The following is a 22,488-nucleotide window of genomic DNA, read 5'->3' as shown; positions in this document are numbered from 1 at the left end:
GGGTGTGGGAGAACAGCAAATATCTGATGATCTCAAACTAGTGATGGGCAGGAGGGAAGCTTGTAAACGAGTAACGCGCTCTATACCTGAATAAGAACGATTCTGAGATGATCCCCCCCCCTCCCATACTGTAATTGTTTTGTGTGGGTGGTTCTCTTATTTTTACTCTGCATCTGCAACTCTATGAAGATTACGAGTATCTAACAATTGAAACAGTGGATGAATTGGCATGAATGTTCTAATTATAGTCCGCTACTTCTGAATAAATCTCCTTCTAATGTTATCCAAGTTGGAACGAGAAGCTCTGTTCGGTTATTGAGTAGACATATACTCTGATGAAAGTCTATTTTTATTTACTTTTTGATCTACAAAAGGAAGTCCCACAAACGAGAAAACTCGGTGAGATTTCGAATTGCGAGCGAGGATGAGAAAGTGTTGCTATTTTTACATCCCCGAAAATGTTTCACAATCTTTAATGAATAGAACAGAATACACATCAAGTCATTCTTAATGCATTTTCAAATTTCATACGATGCGTCTCCTGGACAGCCAGCTGACATTTCACTCAGTGTGAAGTTTTCTTGTTCATTTGCATAAATTTCTTTTTCAAGATCGCACGTTAACACGAAGTTATGTTCGGAGCAATCAGGCTCACAATACCGTTGGAGTGTTGCTAATATACATTCCGTTCGATATCTTTGTTTTTTTGTTCGTTCCATTGGTGTGCATGTGTTGCTTAACCGCAATTAGAAAGTGCTCACACGGAGTATCTGCAGCATGAGTTCCCAGTGTTAGCACAACGGTTATGTCACTATGACGAAGTGCACGGGAGGGTTTTTGCAGGCAGTTCCCTTATGCTTACAGCAATAGCGGACGGGAAAATTTAATGGCCCTTTATCGCTCACACCGCTAACGATCTATAGGATAGCGACGTATTCAGCGAGACGGATAAACAGACCGCCAGTGTTCGGAACACCATTTAAATTATCAGGACGGACTGAAGAGAGCAGTAGTCGCATTAACTGCAATATAAATAATAGTCTAATAGAGCTCGTTACGGTAAACTATAGCGCATCAGTCGGCGCTGTCAACTAGGCTACACGAGTGATAGACGGAGGAATATTGTGTTGGACACAGAAACAACTCGAGAATAAACACAGTTCGGTTTAGTTGCAGTCAGTTCGGGCTATGAGGCCGTTATCTTTGTGTGTGGTCGTGTGGTTATTTGCAAGTGTGGTCTGCAGCATGTTTTGTGGGATGAAAAACCTGAGTATCCGGGAGGTAAAATCATGCTACCCTCGCATGAAACTAACTTGCTTCCAGTTGAAAAAAAAAACAGTATTGAGGTTCTTCGTACCAGATGGGATTTATGACCATTTCTTTCCAGTCGAAGAGTTTAGGTACTAATTTCGCTGCAGAGCGTACAAAATTTTATAGACAAGAATCGCTGAATTGTAACGAAAAGTAAAGTAATACGTTCTGATTTATTTATTTTATTTTATTTTTTATAATGACGATTACCAGAAACCAAAACTGATAATTTTTAGAACTTGATCTGTACGGTTCACATGCTTCCTCCCTCTAAGATTCCGGTGGTTTACTTCAGTATCATTATTGAACTGCGTGTTTTTAGAACTGTTTCTATCTGATTCACAAAATGATTCAGGAAGAGACAGAAGTCATCCAAGTCTTGTACAGCAATGCAATCCAGTCCCGGAGTAGTCTGAGCACTTATATAGGCCTTTACGCTGCCGTGTAGGCTTTTCCAATGTCGCATTGGAGTGAAGCTCTTGCATGCCAAGACCAATTCTTCGAATACGCATAATTAATTTTTGCTTTGTTCAGACAGCGCAACGTCAGTGGGGTCAGGAACTGTTAATTCTGAACGCATCGCATCGTTCACGCTTTCAGAAAGCCAACGTTGAACACTATAGATGTGCAAACTCGTCCTCTCAATAATTTTATTGTCGGATGAAAGTTCTTTAGGAGGACGAGGACCAAATATTTTTCACTGCTATAATTCTAAGACTTCTGGTTGTAGCATAGGTGTTAAAAAACGCCAAAGTGTTCGACAGGCTAACTATGAACGACAAGTGCAATTTAGCTCACATGCTTCGTTAAAATAGATGAGTCATTTTTTAGCACTCTCTCGTGTTCTTAAAGAGAAGTTTCTCATTTAGTTGTGCGAATGTGTGTGTGTGTGTGTGTGTGTGTGTGTGTGTGTGTGTGTGTGTGTGTGTGTGTGTGTGTGTGTGTGTGTGAGAGAGAGAGAGAGAGAGAGAGAGAGAGAGATTTGAAGCAGATATAGAAAAAAAAATGTATACACGCATTACATCATTGAAACACAAGTTTTGTAAATTGTTTCGAACTTTTCGTTCATACGTTACTGTTTATATTTGTACAATATTTCATCATTTGTAGGGATGGGTCATAAGCATACTTGAAAGTGTTTCGACAACTTATCTTGGTTTATAACACTCAATAGGAGTGGAATCCATAAATGTGGAATATGTTTAGTAACATCAGCCAAGCATGAATTTTGCTAGGACTAATATAGCAAGGGAACAGTCACGAGAGAAAAAATGTACTAGGGCTTATGGTAGTGGTTTTCTCTATTTCCTAATAAGAAAAATATATTTCTTTTTGAAAAACAGAGGCAGCATCTTTGCTGAAAGAGTAAGTATTGTGCGAATGATCGCTACAAAATGTCCATCTCGAACCTCCGTGGCTTAGTCAGTTTCGACAGTTGATTGGAAACACTTGGGTTCAAATCCCGTGTAAGATGCAAAGAACCTTTAGAGGGCTTTTCAGTTGAAGTTGAGTTAGCCAGTGTTATACGGAGAGGCAGGGCTTTTCCTCCCATAAACTCGGATTTTCCATCTCGCAAAACAAGCAAACTACCTGGGACAACATATGCAAGTTGACAGCCATAATACATGATGCAGAGAGGATTAATCTCTCTGTCAGAGAATTAGTTACTGAGTCCTGACAAGGCTAACCCGCAAAGGGAAAATGGAAGCTATCCACGCATTGTTATTTTAGTTTAAAATATATTCAAATATATTTTCCTTTGTACAAACCTCATGCATAAATAAATGTCACATCAGGATCAACAGATTGAAAAATAAAAATAAAAAAGAATGGTGTGTTCTAAGCGAGCAGTAGGCCTGATAACTAAACTAGATCAGGTCGACGTCATCACAAATGAAATTCGTAATGACATGTGAAGGCGATAATGATTAAGACTAGCGGATGCGTCTCCGCCTGTTAAAGTATGGGCTGTAAATTCGAATATATATGCTTATAAATGTCTAAGAGGGAGATGATTATCATCGTCTGATGTGATACCACCTCTCGAAACGAAGTCCTTTGGCAATTAAAGACATTCCTACAACAGGCGATGGGATACTTCGGGGATATTTAAGAAAGAGACACCACTTGAAATATTAATAAAGACAGCAGTATATCGTATTTATGTTTAATTAGTTTCCATCGTGTAAACGTGAATATGGACGCACATATTCTAAGTATTTTTATCGAAACCAATCATTATATGGTAATGAGATGAGAAATATTAGAATATAACTGAGAAAATGAATGACGACAAGAACTAATATCAAGATACGAAGCTACCTTTAAAAAGAATAATCATAAATGAAAATATTTTACGAGAGTGTAGCCAACACTCTCATAAAATGAACGAAATCACGGGGCAGAAGGAAGAAAGAACAGCAGAATCTAATAAAGATAATATTGGCATGCGAACCAAAAGGTAAAAAAGATTATGACGATTGGACTGTGGCATGCGGAGAATCGAATGGATACTTAATGCGTAGTTCGCCGTAACATTTGCAGTGACTTCCGTGCGTGACTGCCGATGCGGTCTCCGGATTCGGTTTAAGACCCAACAATTTAGAAATAATTGCGAATATTGTCCATTATTTCTTTTTTGTTGTTCAAATTAGCGCATTCGTATAAAAATATTGATCATTTTTTTTCCCTTCGCAATGTGATTAAAAACGGTCCGTCATCACTTAGTCTTGAACGCGCATATCAGGAAACGTATTCATATGCATTGCTGGTCTCGGAGAAACCTGTCTACATGGGGATGTTTATACGCCATAAATTTGCTTGTACACAGTTTTAGTGTGATGTACGTTTTTTTATTTATTTATTTTTTTTTTTTTATTACTGCGTGCTATTCTTTCAGGACAGGTTTTTAACTCGTATTACTCGGACAAATTTTCCTTTCCTTATCTATCTGCGTTGCGTAATCCTTGTATTGAGATAAACTTTGCTGCGATAAACTAGTGGACTTGGAAAACAGCTTGGTAAGACCGATTCTGTTTTCAAAATAAGGGCTTCACACACACACACACACACACACACACACACACACACACACACACACACACACACACACACACACACACACACACACACACACACACACACACACACACACACACACACACACACACACACACACAGAGAGAGAGAGAGAGAGAGAGAGAGAGAGAGAGAGGAGTCCTGTATTGTTTTTCTTCATGTTTCTAAATTTTCCCAATATGACTCCACAGCTTTAATTTCCACATCTGAATAGATAACCAAAACACGCAAAATAACTTCTTCACCTTACTGTGTGCAACAGCAATGCCAAGGATGGTCGCATAAGTCTTGCTTGTTCGTGTAAGACTCGTTGAAAACTGTGTGTGTGTGTGTCTGTGTGTGTGCGTGCGTGTGGACAACAGTTGATACGCTTCCATAATTTAATTCAAGTTTGTTTGGCTGGGGGAAAATAATCAATGGCTTAGTCTCGAGATGCTTAGGAATCCACAACAAAGGAGCGAGAGCTGACTTTTATGCCAACCAATCGCGTCAAAATGGATTTTTTAAGTAGAACAGTTACGATTTCAAAAGAATTACTAAAAATGTAAGCTTCTTAATCATATGATGTTGTTAAGAATTTATATGGAATAAATTTATATGTATATGCAATGTTTTCTGGAACCTTAAAATGATTTTCCTGTGCTGTTTTTCCTTCTTGGAATTTTCTCTCTTCTTGTGATACCCTTGATTTCGTGATTGTTTTCTATAATATTGTTTATCAGTTAGTCTTCTCATCAGATATTTCTTCCTAGATCAGCGGGATTTAATGTGATGGGGTATCAATCAAGGCATATTTTTCTTCTCAGAAGTTGTTGAGGTGACTTGCCAAACATCAAGTCACTTCATGTATTGAAGTGACATATATTTGTTTGTCAGATTATGGATTAATTATTTTTATTTTTTTTTTTGCTTCTGGTGAATACATAGTAAAAATATAAAATAGCGTCTATCTGTATTTGCTGATCCTACCTATAAAGAGCCTTTCTATCACAGATTCCCGCTCCTAATATTTTAAGAGCTATCAAAGATACTCGTCTTAGAAAACACAGTAATTATTGCATGCAAATAAAGTGAAATGTCTTACCTGGGGTGCTGAAGCTGGCTATTTCCTCTGCTGCTCCTGGTAACCATCTTGAGAAATTGTCCGTACATAGTCCGCCGTAAATAGAGTTGTAGGGCAAATGGCATTCGGTGAGGGCGCTGTCCAGTGATGCCGGACCTGTGAGACTGGCGGCAGTCGATACCACGGTAGGGCTGCAAGGAGATTTAGCATCAGGTAAATCCAAGATATCTCGGACGGTGAAACTACTGGGTTTTGTGCTGGCACTCACAGACATTTTCATGGTGAGTCCCGTGGCATGCGGCCCGCACTGCGCGCAGCATACGTCACTCACACGAACTCGAGATAAAAGTTTGCGATGCCGATCGCAGCATCAGGTCATTTGGTAGGTATGTCTACGGAGAGAGGCCGGAGAGCAGTCTTAGCTACGGGCACTTTTCGGAAGCTAGCTGTGGACGCTGGATGTACGTAGGTGTGTGTGTGCATGTGTGCGTCTGTACGTTAAGGAAAGTCTTCGCGTTGCTAGCAAGCGGTGCGCTCCTCGCCCGACGTCGAAACCACCTGGAAGAATCGCCAACACCGGTCACAGGGTGGTCCTGCCGTGACATGTCCCGTGACGGAAGACCCCAGGAGACCTTGCCGTCGGTGACAGGGGGGTGGTACGCGCTATCCTTCGGCTTATTTATCAACGCCGTCGGCACGTATCCTGATTGGCCATCGCGACGAGTCGGTCATCCTCCTAAAGGTGGAGTTTGAACGCATGGCTCCCGTGAGGACAGTCGCTAGAAAGGAGACGACGGGCGTTGATGGTTTAAGTGCTACTTTGTGCATCGCGTTTCTGTGGCTGCGTGAGTTGCTTATTAAGACAAGCGGACTGCAACTTAAATTAACTCCGGGGTTAGCCTGTGCTTTACTGCCACCGAAAGTATAGAGAGTGCGCTCGTAGCAGGGCGGTGCGGAAGTAAGAGACGGTTGTATTTATTAGGGATCGATATTTGGATTTGAGTAAAACAGCAGACAAGGCAGACGGCTAACGAACGGATGCATAAATACTCTTAAACCGTTGAACACCCAACAGTTTATTTAATAGAATTTCCATTCTTATGTTCAGTTTAATCTCATTTGTAAATGTCGTCTTCAGTACATGCCAGAATAGAGCGAATGTCATTGTGAGGATCCTTGGATTTACTTTCGATATTAAGGGAGAGATTCTTGTCATAAGTTACTTTTATGTAACTAAGGCAACTACTGTTTAAGGTGTGCAAACTGTGAATGAATTATAGAGAGTGTTAAATTAAAATGATACCGCATAGATCTAACAGAAAACTTCATTTACTCGTTGATATAAAATAAATTGGAACAATTTAAAACTTATTACTAAACTTGGCCAAATTCATTGACAAAAGATTTTAAATCTGTATGCAGTTGGTTAAAAAAAGAATAAAGAAAAAATAATAAAAAAGAGATCTCATTGATGACATGGTGTGGTCCTGCACTCTAAAGAATAAGCTGTACATATATTTGATTTTATTTGCAAGATTATTTAAAACTTTATAATCATGAAAACCAATATAGATTGTAGTCTACTACGAAAAGCTATAACAAGTATTTAATTTCGATTATCAAAAATAAAAATTCTTTCCAAAAATTAATAATTTCACTGCCAAGAATAGCACACGCTCCTGAAAGTGATGTTACGTTGAAAATTTCCAGAGCGCCACCTGAACGAAAACTTTTCCAATTAATTGCAATCGCAATATTATTTTATGACTGGCCTGCTACTGATGCTCTCAGATCTCTCTCTCTCTCTCTCCTATTCGCGATAAATTTTAATTCTGCCAGCATCACAGCAAACAATTAATCGATGGCGTGTTTGTAACGATCCATCCCTGAATAATCTAGGATATTAGCATTTATGAAGGATTTTGTTATGTTCTTCTTATTTCTGTATAAATGCAACAATGGCTATCGAATAAATTCACAGACTGGCAAGATGTTTTCTTTTATGATTGACAAGATTGGAAATGGAATATTTATATCAGAATCTGTATTATATCAGAATATTAAAATAATCATGCTGTTGTTTTAACATAATAATAGGTCTTTTATGTTAAAATTTATCTTACAAATAGTTGTAAGAAAAATACTTATCTACGGCTGGCTCTCAGAGAAAAAGTGCTTCAAAGTGCTAGTTATATATTTTGGTCCTTCATAAAATTTTCTGGATGACATTGAAATGCACAATACACCGAATAATATCTAACACTGCATTCTTCTCTAGCATGAGGTTCATGTTTGATCTAAACTCTGGTAAAAAAAAAGTTACTCGAATGTGACTTGAAATGACAATATAAAAGAGTTCAACTTCTTCCATTCCGATTGTTAATTTCACTTTCCAGTTAACCTCATGAACACAGCGACAAGTGTGCCACACTGGAACGTTGACAGGTAAGTGCCTCGGACGGTTGATGATTCGTTTATCTCTAGCTGGCGAAGCCACTAGAAAAACCCACTCTTGTTGGAGATGATCACCTTGTTCAACAAAGAGCACCACTCGAAACGCAAGAGATGCTTTAGCCCTCCGGAAGAGAGCAGGCACACAATATTTGCTTCTTCGCTTGAATATGTGGTTCATACTTATCAGAAAACCTAACCGAGCATATGTCTAATCTGCATTGCTCACAGTAGGATAAACGTGTAGAACAGGAAGCCATTACTTTTTTTCTCTGTTTATTTTGGCAGAGATTTGGGTAAGTGACTTTCATAATATTTATATTAATAGCCTAAACAACTTTTTCACGTGCAAATCATGTATATTAATTCCCGTATACACGAGTTTTGCTTATAAATGATTCTGCGGTGTGTCCTTGATTTATTATTTGGAAATTCCCCACCCCTTTACGTAATGGTACGGGACATACAGTCTCTGCGTATGATAATTTATTAATTTATACCATATAATTTCTGAACAAATCATACATTTGTTTGATTCTTACAAAATTATAGCCGTGTTCCATTAGAATGTTTATATACACGATAAAGAATATAACGCTATTAATCACTCAAGAAATTAGTCTTTATGTTTCTGACCGATGGACCGTGAAAGTTATATGTTTGTTAAGTATATAATTTTTTTTTAATTTTAATTCAATTTGATTAACCCTACATAATCTGAATTTACAAAGCGAAAGATCCTATCAAATTTCTCATATGGTGCTGCCATCTATTGTCATTAATGGAAAAGGAGTTCTGCGGAATTGATTCAGTAGGTGCTTTATCATCGAAACTTAATTGATTTATTGAATTTAAAATTTACATTTGTATCCTTAATAACTGAATGAAATAACGAGATAGATGATAAAACACGATGAAAACATTTTCCTTATAAAAAGAACTTAGACGGTTGTAAATGTTTTCAACCTTGCTATTAGCTAAGGTTGGTTCTACGCAGACATTGGTAACCAATGGCAGACTGCGTTAACACTTCAAGGACCTGAAAAAAAATAGAACAAAATGACTGTAATTGTTATATAAGTAATGGTTGAGATCTCCGAGCTTTTTTTTTTTTTTTTTTTTTTTTGTTTAGCTTATTGAGACTATAGCTGTGTGATCAACCTATGAGAATTCAGATAGGGAAAGTGTTAGGGTTGGTCATTCAGCACTCGGCCACCAGTACTCATGGCCGAGTGGTGAATGGCCAACCAACTAACATAATTGCATGATATCTGTTCCGAAGTGAAAACATAATTAAATGCTTTCGCCACGCGTCACTTGTCTGGAAACGACAGTGGCCTGCACATCTCATTTCTGAGAGGTCGAATTCTCTTGGCATTTATCATGTGCTAGGCTAATTGGTCTAAGCTCGTAACAGGTGAGTCATAACCTAACGCAAAAGAAACAAATTAAGAATTCGTGCAATTCACAGACATCACACCCTGCTGCTTTGTGTGTCTTTCCCAACATATGACGCGACAGCCTAACCCAATCGAAGACTCAAATATGAGAAATTTAAATGAATAAAATAGGTAGCAAAAATCCAAAAACGTTGCCAATTAGTAAGTTAATGTTAATGCCATGCAGCTGTTAATGAAAGGTACCTCTCTTCTGGTCGTGGGTTCGAAATTAAGAAAAGCTGAATTTGACATTTACTGACCAAAATTAAAATGCTGGACCAAAGCGGATGGCATTGCCATCTCTTAGGAATATGTTGCTCTAAGTAAGAATAAATCGTCTGTGGCTTCTTTTGTTGGGATTAGCAATAATAGCAATAAAATGGAAATAATAGCATGCTAACTGCAATCTGCAGTTAGCATGCTATTATTTCCATAAAAATGTACTGTGTTAAATAGTTGATTGCATAAATACGCTATCATGTGAAGACTTAAGTTTTATTCATACAGCATTTCTCTCTCTCTCTCTCTCTCTCTCTCTCTCTCAAACAGTACCTCTGTAGTGCGATTGCGATTGCAAGAACATCGGTTGAAAAGATGTAAGTTCGAATTCTGTCTAGGATGCGATGAGCTTTTTACATGGTTTTCTGCAGTTGGTGGTTGTTTCTTCTCCCTTAAACCCTGGTTTTCGCTCCTCCCTTAAAACACGGTGTTATGTACTGAATATACTGTTCCTATAGCGCAGTACACCGTAATTCCAGCTGGTTCCACTTTCTCTGAAACAACAGTGAAATAATTACGCATGGAATATTAGAGGGCAATAAAAAAAAAAAAAAAAAAGATATTTGGAGGTTTATCGGACTGCTGTCATAAGTAATCGCCACACCACCACCATAACAATATCAACAGGTCTTTCTTATGATCAAAATCAGTTTTATTATTTTTATGTATTTATTCATTTATTTTCCATGTTCACATGTAAGTCACTTTATGGGTGATTGATGTTTGCGAGCAGTGCTGCTTCGATTTGCAAGATTTCAAATTCATTTTTGTTTATGTCTTACTACGGTTGTATAGAGCTCCCTTTCCAAATACTTTCAAACTTATTATTATTGTTTTTTTATGATTTTTCTCTAAATGTAGGGAAATGGGCGAATGAGTGCTAGTTGTGATTACTGTGTGTTTCGAGTATAAAATTAGAATTCAATATCACCCCTGGTCTGCCATTTGTAGCGCACTAACATTTTATTTGTATCTACACCCAGGTATATACAATACTACGAAAAACTGCAGTATGAAAATTACATTTGTGAATATTAAGGTATAAACTACTTAAATAAGCCGCAACTTATCCTTTACCATTTTTGCAAGTGATTTACCCTGAAAAACAACTGCTGCTGACTTCTATATTTAAGGGTTTCCTTAACAAATCGAAGTCAAATTAAACCCTTTCTTTAATGAGAATCTTATGGAAGAAAGGTTATAAATTTGTGACCAGTCGGTACTATAAATGGCCGCAAGTTAGATAATCAGATTCTGTTTTAGAAACTGAAACAATCTTTTTGATTCCACTTCAGTTTTCATACTGAGTGTGAAAGCTAAAGTGAATTGCAAAAAAAGAATGTTTCATTCGAGGGAAAACTTCCAAGTCTAAATTAAGTTTTTTTTATTTTAAACGAATTGCTTAATTTTCATTTGTGAAAATGAAAATTAAGCTGACTGCTGCGATCAGGCGTCCTGAGTTTCAATAATCCCTGGATAATGACTAAAGCCATTCTGAACATACTTTGACCTACATCACTTCATAGGCAGACCGATGATAAACGATCCACTCTTCAAGCTGAATGCAATAGCATGTTTGGTACGTAATAATGCTTTTGGCTGGTGTTGTATTTGACAGCTATTTCAAATTCAGAACAACAATATGAAGTTCTTGTTTATGATCTGGACGTTTATTCAAACTCGTATAGTTGACCATACGCTAGGGTCATATGCAATCATCACGTTAACAAAGAAATGTTGTCCCATACTTCTATCGAGACATACTGTATACATTAATTATCTGTCTGCTTCATTGGAGGAAGAAACAAGTGGAACACATAGCAGTGGTACACCGAACAGTAGTAGATAATGCCTGAAGATTACTTTGTGAATTGAAAGAGTCATGGAAGGAGTAAACATCTTTTTAATTAAGAAATTAAACGCCGCCACAAATCTTGAGAACCGAATTATTAATATCATAGACATAGAAAACAGCCCTCTCAACAAGGAATCTGTATTCTCACGAAGTACGTCTGAGGCTATTATGGAACTGCTAAACATTTCACCATCAGAATTAGTCCTTCAGGATTGTAGAGCATAAAGCAAAGAGCTTTTGTCTTACGCTGAACCATATGCAATCATCATTTTAGGGAAAGCATCATAAGAACTTATTGGATGAAATATATTCCACCGTTTGTTATTGTTGATCAGGCGATATCCTACAAATTGGAGTTCGCAGTCGTAATGGATGATTTGCGTATTCTGGTTATGATGTCTTTGCCTCCAGAAATTCTGAAATTATTTTCAGATTCCTTAAACTTGTTGTTAGCATATGGATGTATCCGGTATACCATTATTAGCATTTGGATTGAGTGAGGTATCGGTCAGAAGTTGTTACTTCCTAGCAGGTGGTCTGTACAGGCTACCGCCATTTCTCGAAGTATGTGTGTGGTCACGGGACCGGTTTACCTATTTTTAAGGATGAAAACCCCAGGTGTCCGGGAAGAGAAAAAATCCTCCGCGTCCGTATGAGACTGGCTGTCAGCTAACTCACCTTTAGTCTTTTCGATTAAAGGTGAGTTAGCTGATAAACCTGATAATGGTTCCTCGCGTCATAGACGGGAATCGAACCTAGATCTTTCCAGCCAAAGAGCTTTGCCTATCCGGACTTAGCTGCAGAGACTCAGGTTAAACTTTACAGAGTATTACGAATTACTTTGAACTCCATACATGGTTTGTCTGATCTCCCCCCCCCCTCCTGTAACTCGGATTAATGATTATGTGTCACCCTGGGCTTCCTGTGTATCTTCGTTGACAACCTCTTCCGCAGAATGATATCCCTTTCAAAATGGCTCTTTGCGATATATTTGCATTTTCTGCTCTTTCCCACACCCCCAGAAAAGCCTACCCAATGTGCACCAGCTCGCTAAACTCGTTCACGCTGACCGAGGCTTTCTCTTGCAACTATGTTGGATCTTCACCTTGCTCTCGAGACATATTTGAATTATAGTGTACTCGTTAAAAGGTATGGCATTCGCATATACAAGGGGATACTGAAAAGTTCTGATACACAGAACTGTGTTCTGATACACACCTATAACAAAAATGATATTAAAGCAATGATATGGAGCAACATTTTTTTTTTACCTCAGAGAATTGCAAATGATGCAGCAGCGTTGTAACAAGTGTATAACACTTCGTGGGGAATATGTTGAATAATGTGTAAGTTACATGTTCTACCTCAATTCCTTCATTGCGATTATCACAAGTTCTCACTCGTTCAGTTCAGGGTTGCTATTTCCATTTTTTCTGTCCCTTAGCTGCATATATCGGTATAGAGTATGGGGGGATACTGTCGGGAAACAGTTTTAGGAAATCAAAATAACCATCCAAATGTTTACAAGATGCTTCATTCAACCAAATGAAACAAAATCATAAAAAGGCATCTTTTTTGGACTTAAAAAGTTCAGCAAAAGTTTATATTTTTATTTTTAATGGGGATGTCTTATTTATAGAAGTGCGACGTTTCTTGTCTTTGTTAATATTTAACTTATTCATCCCCCCCCCCCCGAATATGCGTGAAAACGTGTATACTTGAATGTGGTGTTGTCCTTAATAATTTCAATCTTATTTGCTATCAGTGAGATATTTATGATATTTGTAAAGAATTTAACCACTAATATACCTTGGTATTGCAAAGCAAACGAGGGAATACCCGAACCATGGCCTGCTATGTTTTTGATTGCCGAGATCATTTATTTTTCATATGGAACTCGGTTCACCGTCACATTCCCTTCACCAGGTCGGCCGAGATATGTTTGCCGAGTGAGTCATTCGGATACACAAATAGTTCCTTCTGCTCTTGTGGAAACAGTAAGCGAACACTGGTGACACCCTCGTCAACATCTACGAAAGTCGTGTGCGCGATACGAACAGAAATTGCAAATTTAATTCGTTGGTGTTCAAAGGCCATCTGTGTTCCCCTTCGAGAAACACGTACCGGTGAGAAAAGGTATACAGACGCGCCTCGCGTTATCAGAAAGAAGTAAGATAACAAGACCAGACCGTTAGCTGTTCAAATATCGCATGCAAGCTCTGAGGCTAAACGAGGGACTTTAGAAATACACCAACGCATCAGGAACATTGCCTGTTTTCTACCGCACGTCTTTTAATTTCTGTATTTTCCTCGCTTACCATTAATAAATGAATCTAACGAGAGTTCTCTGGTTATAATTGTGGAATATCAGGATTACCCAAGAACTACTTGTTGATCACGGAACTAATAAAGAATACGGGACAATTTTAGGGTGTGGATAAAATTGTTTTAACGATATAGTGACCTCAAGACTTAAGTTACATCTTAGATAACGAACTAAGTAAATAATTTTTTTAAAGAAAGTAGAAAAATATGTCTTATTAGCTAACACGCGTCAAATCAGAGTCACTAAATTAGGTTTCTCCCATTCGTGATTGTAAAAAAAAAAAAAAAAAAGACAAATAATATTACGTCAGCACGCAGCACCTCCAGTATTACTACTCAAAAAATAAATAAATAAATATAATATATATATAAAACCTAGCTTATAAAATTGCTTGGTATCTTTAACATGTGTGTGTGTGTGTGTGTGTGTGTGTGTGTGTGTGTGTGTGTGTGTGTGTGTGTGTGTGTTATCCATATATCCATGATTTAATTGTCTTCCTGATGAAATTTTGTGGGCTGGCTAATAATTAAATCATACTGGATGTCCATTCTGGAGTCTTTTAGAAGAACGTCCACATATATTTATATAATTTATAGTGGGTTTTTTTCATGTCTTTTTAAATTTATAATACTAGGCTATCTTTTGATTATCGATCAAGTTGTAAAACATAACAGGCCTGTTCGTTTAATTCAGTCGCTAAATTCAATGGCTAGTTCAATAAGCAAGGTGGTAGTCACACACGAACATAATCTACCATTTAAGCTGCTCAAAAACATCGTTTCATAGTCGGCAATTTTCACTGAACTCAATTTGTTCATGTTGTCGATGCATACATCAATATTCAGAGCTCCATATAACTGTGCAAGTTTATGGATGATAAAACCCATATTTTAGTACACACGATGTGCGGTATTTATTATGCATAAGAGCGCATTAATGACTACACACACACACACACACACGCACACACACACACACACACACACACACACACACACACACACACACACACACACACACACACACACTCTCTCTCTCTCTCTCTCTCTCTCTCTCTCTCTACGATCTACTACTAGCATAGCGTTTCCCCTCTCCGATCCACATCCTCTGGGTTTGAATTCCACCTCAGGCATTGATACTTGCGAATGTCTTTAGCTCGCAAATGAATTTCATCGCCCAGCGTGATACGTTATTGGAGGCCTGAAGTGGCACAAAAATCTTCCGTGTTTAGTTTGTAAAGCGGAATTAGTCCTTGCTTTAATGTTAGGTACTAAATGTGCTGTAGGTTTCCACTCTGTCGTGAGTGGGATCGACATTAAAAAATGAAGGAGATTATCATTGCAATCAGAATTTCTCCTCTTAACACTGGACGTCTGTATCATTCGGTGAAGGCGCAATTTATTCTTTTGACACGGAACTCAAGTGTTTTAGGAAGGACTAAGGGCACTTCAGCTGTCCACGTAGAGTATTACGTGCATTATTTTGATTAATGTTTAGTGCTTCGATTTAGGGAAAGTGTCAATTTATTTAATGCAAAGCTGTAAATATCTTTCCAAGTTTTTACTCGAAGTGAAAATAAGAAAGAACACGAAACTGCAGATGAATGGTTTCCTGTTGGATTTGGGCTCTTTTCCAATACACGCAAGTGGGGTGTTCTGGTCAACTTCCAAGCATTCTGCGTGAGTGTGTGTAACACAAAACATAAAGAAGGCTTATAACACTAAAAGGTATAATCGGCAACTGTTATTAACTGTTTCGCAAATGCCTCATTAATAAAAGGAATGGTGGATTAACACAGTCAGTTAAATGGCCGAGGTGTGTTCGGGACATCAAATGCGAGGTCGAAACATGATGACTTCCACAATTGAGAGCTTTGGTATGCATTTGGGAAATGGACTGTTTATGTCAATGTCTAAATAGCGGGACTGCGATGGAATCACAGGATAGTTTTTATGACACTTTCCACACGGAGCGCAGTAAATGAATCCCGCTTTAGTACTGTAGATGGGCTGAGGATTACATAATTCGATTTGATTAGTATTTATCCTGTTAACATATCAGCTATTTAGGCACAAGTTTTAGTGAAGTGGAATTCCTTAAATGTGGAAATAGACAACAGAATTAGCAAAGCTCGTATGTCAGGAAGTCAATTGAATAAATTACATGGAATAAGAAAGAAATTAGTCAAAACACTAAATTAGCTGTATACAAGACAGTGTTCAAACCAATTTTAACGTATGGATCTCAGACTTACTTTAACTTATGGATCTAAAAGACTCTCATGTGTTATAATTCAGTTACCACGATAGTCATTCAAACACTAGTAAATTCATAATTTAAGTTGCTGGATATCAACTCTTCTAGAATATTTTTACGCATCAAGTTGTAAATGCCATCTCATATTTACTACGTAGGTCCAATATTCTACTACGGCTGAATGTAAGCCTTGACTGGATAGTGTATAACGTTTCAGCTCTTCAGCGAACACTTTGTGTCTTCAAACCCTAATCTGGAACAGATGATTGTGAAAGTCTTTTTTGTTGTTATAGATGATTTTCACAGCCTGGTACGAGGCTGCCACCTTACTTATTGGAAGCCTCATCTTTCTTGAAAAGGTTTTGTATTTGATCCATAGAGCGGCATTCTCAGATTATTTCGCCTTTAGCACTCCCATGCTGCTAGTGTGCCATAGTTTTTGACCTTTCGTGGGCAGATTAAATTAATTAAATTAAAATTAATTAATTAGATTAAAATATAATAATAATAATAATAATAATAATAATAATAATAATTCGACTTTTTATAAACCTAAATTAATAATGAGCTGGTTATTCCTCTCTCTCTCTCTCTCTGAACAAGTCCTTTTTGGTTAATGCGTCTCCCTGGCTTGTCTCTTTTGCAGAAAGAATAATGTGCTGCTCCCGATACTAAACCGGTTGATAGTCCACTAAGGGTATATATAACATATACAATAAACTTTCATAAACGAAAAAAAAAATTGTTTGAGACTTTTAATCAAAAATCAACAATTTATAGGTTTTCTGTTTACGTTCTGTCAACAGGAAAGTACGAGAAATTTATAAGTATTGTAATCGTTATTATCAACCAGTTTTATTATAGTACTCAAATTTGTTCCCGCAGTGTGTATATTCTCCTTGTAATAATTAGCCTTTAAGAACTGCACGTAACAGATTTATACACGCAAAATTGTCTCCAGAATGACGAGGGCGAAGTCAATTTGAACCCTGAGCTTGTTTGTCCGAACATACTTTCTGCAAATCTGGCTAAAAATCTGTCACGAAAATTCGTAAAAGACTTTGAAGATCTGTTATCAGGTTTCGAAATTTATTTTGATGTAGCGTCCCTCATTTTATTGAGGGACGCTATATCATATGTTATGATGTATAACATATGAATATATGTTATACATCATAACATATATTCATATGCTTGAATATATATATATACAGGGTGTTCGGGATAAATATGACATATTTATAATTAATTATATTTTTCCGTAAGTTACATGTATTAACACACACTTCTCTTCATTTAAAAGTTTGGACCCTTCTTCATTCATATACAAGATGTCAGAAAGGATGGATAGCTGGAACCCACCTGAATCATGGAAGAGAATAACTTGTATCATGATGATTCGTGCCCGCCATCAAAATAAGGATATTACGACTGCTGCCCAATGCTCCCTGAATACAGTAAAAACAATCAGGCATGAACTAGAGACTTGCAATGGTGACTACGAGGATGTAGCAAGAAGAAAGATCCCTAGCAGACGATCTGATTGCGTTCGTACAGCAGAATTCCTCGCAAATCTGCAGGAACAGGTGTTGAAGAACCCTGGCATTGGAATTCGGGCTTTGTTCGTGGAGTTGCTAACTGTAGTCAAGCCCTGGTTAACAAGGGTAGCCAATGGTAGGCCGTATGTATGGCAGCAGGATTCGGCCCCTTGCCACACCTCTGGGAAAAGTCAAAAATGGTTGTCTGAAAATTTCTACGACTTCACCAGTCCAAATGTTTGGCCTCCAAACTCCCCAGACCTTAACCCTATGGATTATTTTGTATGGGGCGCAGTTGAAAAAGACACCAATCGCACTTCCAGTAATACAAAAGCCCAGTTAATGGATAAAATTAAAACAGTTTTTGCGGCCCTTCCCAGGGAGACTGTAACATCAGCTTGTTCGAGGTTCCGAAGCAGAATTGAAGCTGTGATCGATGCTAATGGTGGTTATTTTGAGTAAATCTTGTTGATAGTATTGTAATTAACTCTGCCTGTAATGTTTTTTTGCCAATTCATTAAATTTAATAGATACAAAGAAGATTTTCTTTTTCCTTACGAAACTGTCAAATTTATCCCGAACACCCTGTATATATATATATATATATATATATATATATTCAAGATACCAAGTAATTTTATATAAACTTGGTTTTAATCTTATTTCCCAAGTAAGCAAACAGACAAGTATGTCAATTTTGCGCCTGCACGTAGTGCAGAACCTAGGAAACTTGTAGTAAAGGTGGATTAAGATCCGATCACTTTCCTTAGTATTTTTCCCTTAATGCAAAGCACATCCCTTTGCGGAGATGTATGATGCTATGCATTAAAGGCAGGGGTCACTACCCAGACCGGTTTCGACCTTTATTGAGGTCTCGTCAGTGGGAGCCAGACCTGAAATACGAAGGTTGAAGTAATGCAGAGCTTATATGAATTTTACCTAAACAAGTTGCCACAAGGTTTCATATTAATATTTAATATTTAATATTTAATAATATTTTAATAAGGTCAAAGCACCTTGTGGCAACTTGTTTAGGTAAAATTTATATAAGCTCTGCATTACTTCAACCTTCGTATTTCAGGTCTGGCTCCCACTTACACAAGTAAGCAAACAGACAAGTATGTCTGTTTGCTTACTTTGGAAATAGGATTAAAAACCAAGTTTATATAAAATTATTTGGTATCTTGAATACATAATTTACCCAAGTTAAAAACTTTCTACATATATATATATATATATATATATATATATATCTTAGGCCTGTGTAGCTCAGTGAAAGAGAAGCAATTTCACAATTAAATGATTGCAACAACAAATAGTCATATAACTCAGGGTAAAAGCAGCTGTACATATTGTAAATATTATTTACTATGATGTATATATATCCTATTGCTTGAATAAAATAGTCTCAGTGGAAGTGCGCTTGCACTCTTCAGCTAGGCCGACTGGAGGAACTTTTTCTAAACCTTTCTTCTACCGATTCCCGAGTTAGTCGACCTCTGGCACAGGCACGCGGATTTTTATCTCCCGAAAACTCAGTTTTTTTTGTTTTTTTTTGTCCCATAGACTCAAGGAAATCGACTGTAGAACCCACATTATTTCAAACAATAACATATCCTGTTAGGGTTAGGTAACAAGAGATGGCAGAACTTGTTTGCCGGTTTCTTCATCAGTTGCCGCTTATAATTAGTCTTCGGCCAACTATCTCAGATTGGATTGGCTACCGAGATTGAACTGCCCACTCAGTCTCCAAAAATTAGATAGGGTGTTAAAAGGACTTGTCTACTCCCTATAAGAGAATAAAAAGGGTTAACTGCCTTTTTTTTTTGTCTTTGGAGATCTTGCTTTTTTTGTCCTAAACCAATGAGAGTAAAATGTCATTTTATTCTCTCTGATTCCGGACTTAGAGCCCACCAAGTGCAAATGTTTTATTCTTGGTCGGCTATATGATTAGCACCCTTTCGCAAGCAGAGTAGGAATATGGTTATATGTATCGTCTAGTTGGTGAGGACGGAAACAGTTCGTTTTAAGAAGTTTAGCAAGTTTGTTGTTGTAACCGTTTAGTTCAAATGATGTAGCTGAGTCCGTCGTTTCTTTCATTGTTTTAGATTATCTGCATAAGTGCAGTTTTCGCTCACACGATCAGAAGAATTTTATGGTTCCAGTGTAAAACTCATTCTCTAGCATGAGTTTGCTGTCTGTAAATAAGCTTGAGTAAATGAGTTTGCTGTGAGCTTGAGTAAATGACTTAAAGATGTGATTTGATTCTTTCGGTATGCGTAAAAAGGATAGCTTGTATTTTCTGTCAGGCTATGATGTGAATTTATATCTTCTAAGTTTTTTTTTTTCGAATTTTATTGGGTTGAAATCCTCTATATTAAAAACAAAGTTTTTATTGAGCTCCAAATTTCTGTAATTTTCATGAAATGCGCCATCATGAGATACAAATCTGATCTGTTAGTTATCATTACACGAAATCGATGTCATAGTGGTCTTGCTATGTTATCGATGCGAGACAAACTCAAGGGTCGAATCGTGCAATTCGCAGCGCGTATGACAACCGTCTGAAGGAGTTCACAAACACCGAATCGGTGGCCGATGCATATTGAAGTGACCGGCATACAGCGGGTGAACCCAAACAAAAGGGGCTTCTTGGAGACTGCAGTAAGAGCGCATTGTCATATCGTTCAAGTCCCAGAACTTACACATGAAGCTTGGGGTAAACTTAACTTTTAACGCTATATTAAAAATGCGATGGCCATGCCAGTGTATGGCCTAATGGCCAGGTGGTAAACATGAACCTCATATATAGGACTACACTCCAAAACAAAACAACAAAAAAAAAAAAAAAAAAAAAACATTCCTTCACTTTGTAGGTGTCACCCTCATGTCAGGAATAAAGGAACTAATTCTTATGGATTGAGAGAACTTAGCCGTTTCCAGTTATATATATATATAACTGGACTCTTATTTCTTGTGTTTCTCTGATTCATATTCAGGAGAAAACCATCGCAACCAGAAATATACATATAGGAATAATAATAATAATAATAATAATAATAATAATTTTTTTTTTTTACATTTAAAGAATTTTTTTTATTACATTGCATATATTTGTTACAGTTATTATATACATTACATACATTTGATTACATATGATACATTACTTACATTTGTTTACATGTGTTACTTACATTACGTACATCGGTTTACATGTGTTACTTACATTATGTACATTGGTTTACATATAATACATACGTTACATACATTGGTTTTCATGTGATACGTACATTACATGCATTTGGTTGCATATGATACTTCTTGGATGAGAACTAATTTCTTTGCTTTCATCCTCGAAGCTTATATGGAAGCTTATCTGAGGATGACACCAGTTGGTTATTATGATTTTTTTTTTTTTTTTTTTTTTTTTTTTTTTTTTTTTTTTGCTGTGTTGGGAAGCTGCGAAATCTGTGATTGAGAAATTCGCGCACATACACACATACACACACGCACAATAACTTGGACTGCATTGATTCATCGCTGAACTGGAAGCCTGAACGAATATATTGTGTTTCATTAAATTTGTATGGTATATTGGGTGCGTGTTTCTTGTTCATAGTATGTCCTTAGAGCTCTTTTCAGGCTATTGTAATTTGTAAGGTTTCTTTATTTGTAAGTGTTCAAAAGGTAATTTGTTTATCATGTCTGGGATCTAGAAGTTTCGTGTGGCCTTTCCGTAGTGATTATTGTATTTATATGTGATATAATTAGTTGTCTGAGGTCTTGTTATGCGATATGTATTTCTGACTGTCCTGTAGTTGGCATCGAAATAATGTTTTAGCAAAGCTGCATAGCGACATAAATGTTTTGCTGTCAGTATTTTGTGTTCTGACATTGCAATGTTTATAAGGTCGTTATTTTCTCTTTGTTCCCAAAAGATCACTTTTGTCATTTTTTATTGTAGCGACATTAATCTATTTAATTTGTAGGGTGCGCAGAAAGCATACGTTGTTATAGCGTATCTTAGTATATTTTGGCATAGTGCTTTGTATATTAGTGTTTTTAGGCGTATGGGAACTATGTCTTTTAACCTGTAGAGTTTGCCACTTGTTGTTCGGAGTTTGTTGTGTAGATGGTTTATGTGGCTATTCCAGTTCATATCTGCATCGAAGTAAACTCCAAGGTATCGTATTGTTTCAACCACTACGTGATTGTAGTGGTTTTGTTGTTCTGTGTGTTTTGTATGTTGAAAAGCGGATGTTGGATCGTTATATATTTGTTATCAACTGGTCGAGTCAGTGGATTTCTGAATATCATTAATTTTGTCTTTTCTGAGTTTAGGTGTATGGAGTTTTTCGTGAGCCAGTCTATGATCAGATTTATGTCATGTTGCATATTTGTTTGGGCTATGCTTGCGTTATTATGGATGGATATTATTGCTGTATCGTCTGCGTATTGGAATATCTTACCTTTGAGTGGTAGCTGATTTATATCGTGCGTGTAAATGTTGAATAGAGTTGGGGAGAGTACAGCTCCCTGTGGTACTCCACAGGTTACTGGTAGCTCTCTGCTTCGGTTTGACCCGATACGTGTGATATGCTTTCTATTTTGAAGGTAGTTTGTAAACCACCTGTGAAGAGGCCCGTCTATTCCAACATGCCTCAGCTTTTCTAACAAGGTTTGATGTGTAAGTGTATCGAATGCTTTAGTTAGATCAATAAAGACTACCATGGCAATTTTGTTTTTGTCTAAGGCGGTATTAATTACGTCTGTAAAGTCTTCCAAGAGAGATGTTGTTCCCTTATTTTTCTGAAAACCATATTGTATTTTGGGGATAATATGAAAGATCTCAGTGTATGCTGTGAGTTTCTTCAGTATGATCCGCTCCATAA

General features: G+C 37.2%; 1 protein-coding gene across 1 annotated transcript in view; it reads right to left on the bottom strand.

The window, feature by feature from the left end:
- Positions 1–22,488, bottom strand: part of LOC150101333 (uncharacterized) — a 97,961-nt gene that overhangs the window by 40,201 nt on the left and 35,272 nt on the right. Inside the window, exon 2 of the mRNA XM_090400105.1 lies at positions 5,474–5,643. Coding sequence (XP_090256231.1) covers positions 5,474–5,643 — 170 coding nt within the window. The remainder of the gene's footprint in view (positions 1–5,473; positions 5,644–22,488) is intronic.

This window comes from Typopeltis vanoorti, chromosome 11 (genome assembly GCF_054136105.1).
Source record: "Typopeltis vanoorti isolate ZY-2024b chromosome 11, IOZ_Tvanoo_1.0, whole genome shotgun sequence".
NCBI classification, from domain to species: domain Eukaryota; kingdom Metazoa; phylum Arthropoda; class Arachnida; order Uropygi; family Thelyphonidae; genus Typopeltis; species Typopeltis vanoorti.
This window is presented reverse-complemented; position numbering and strand designations above follow the sequence as displayed.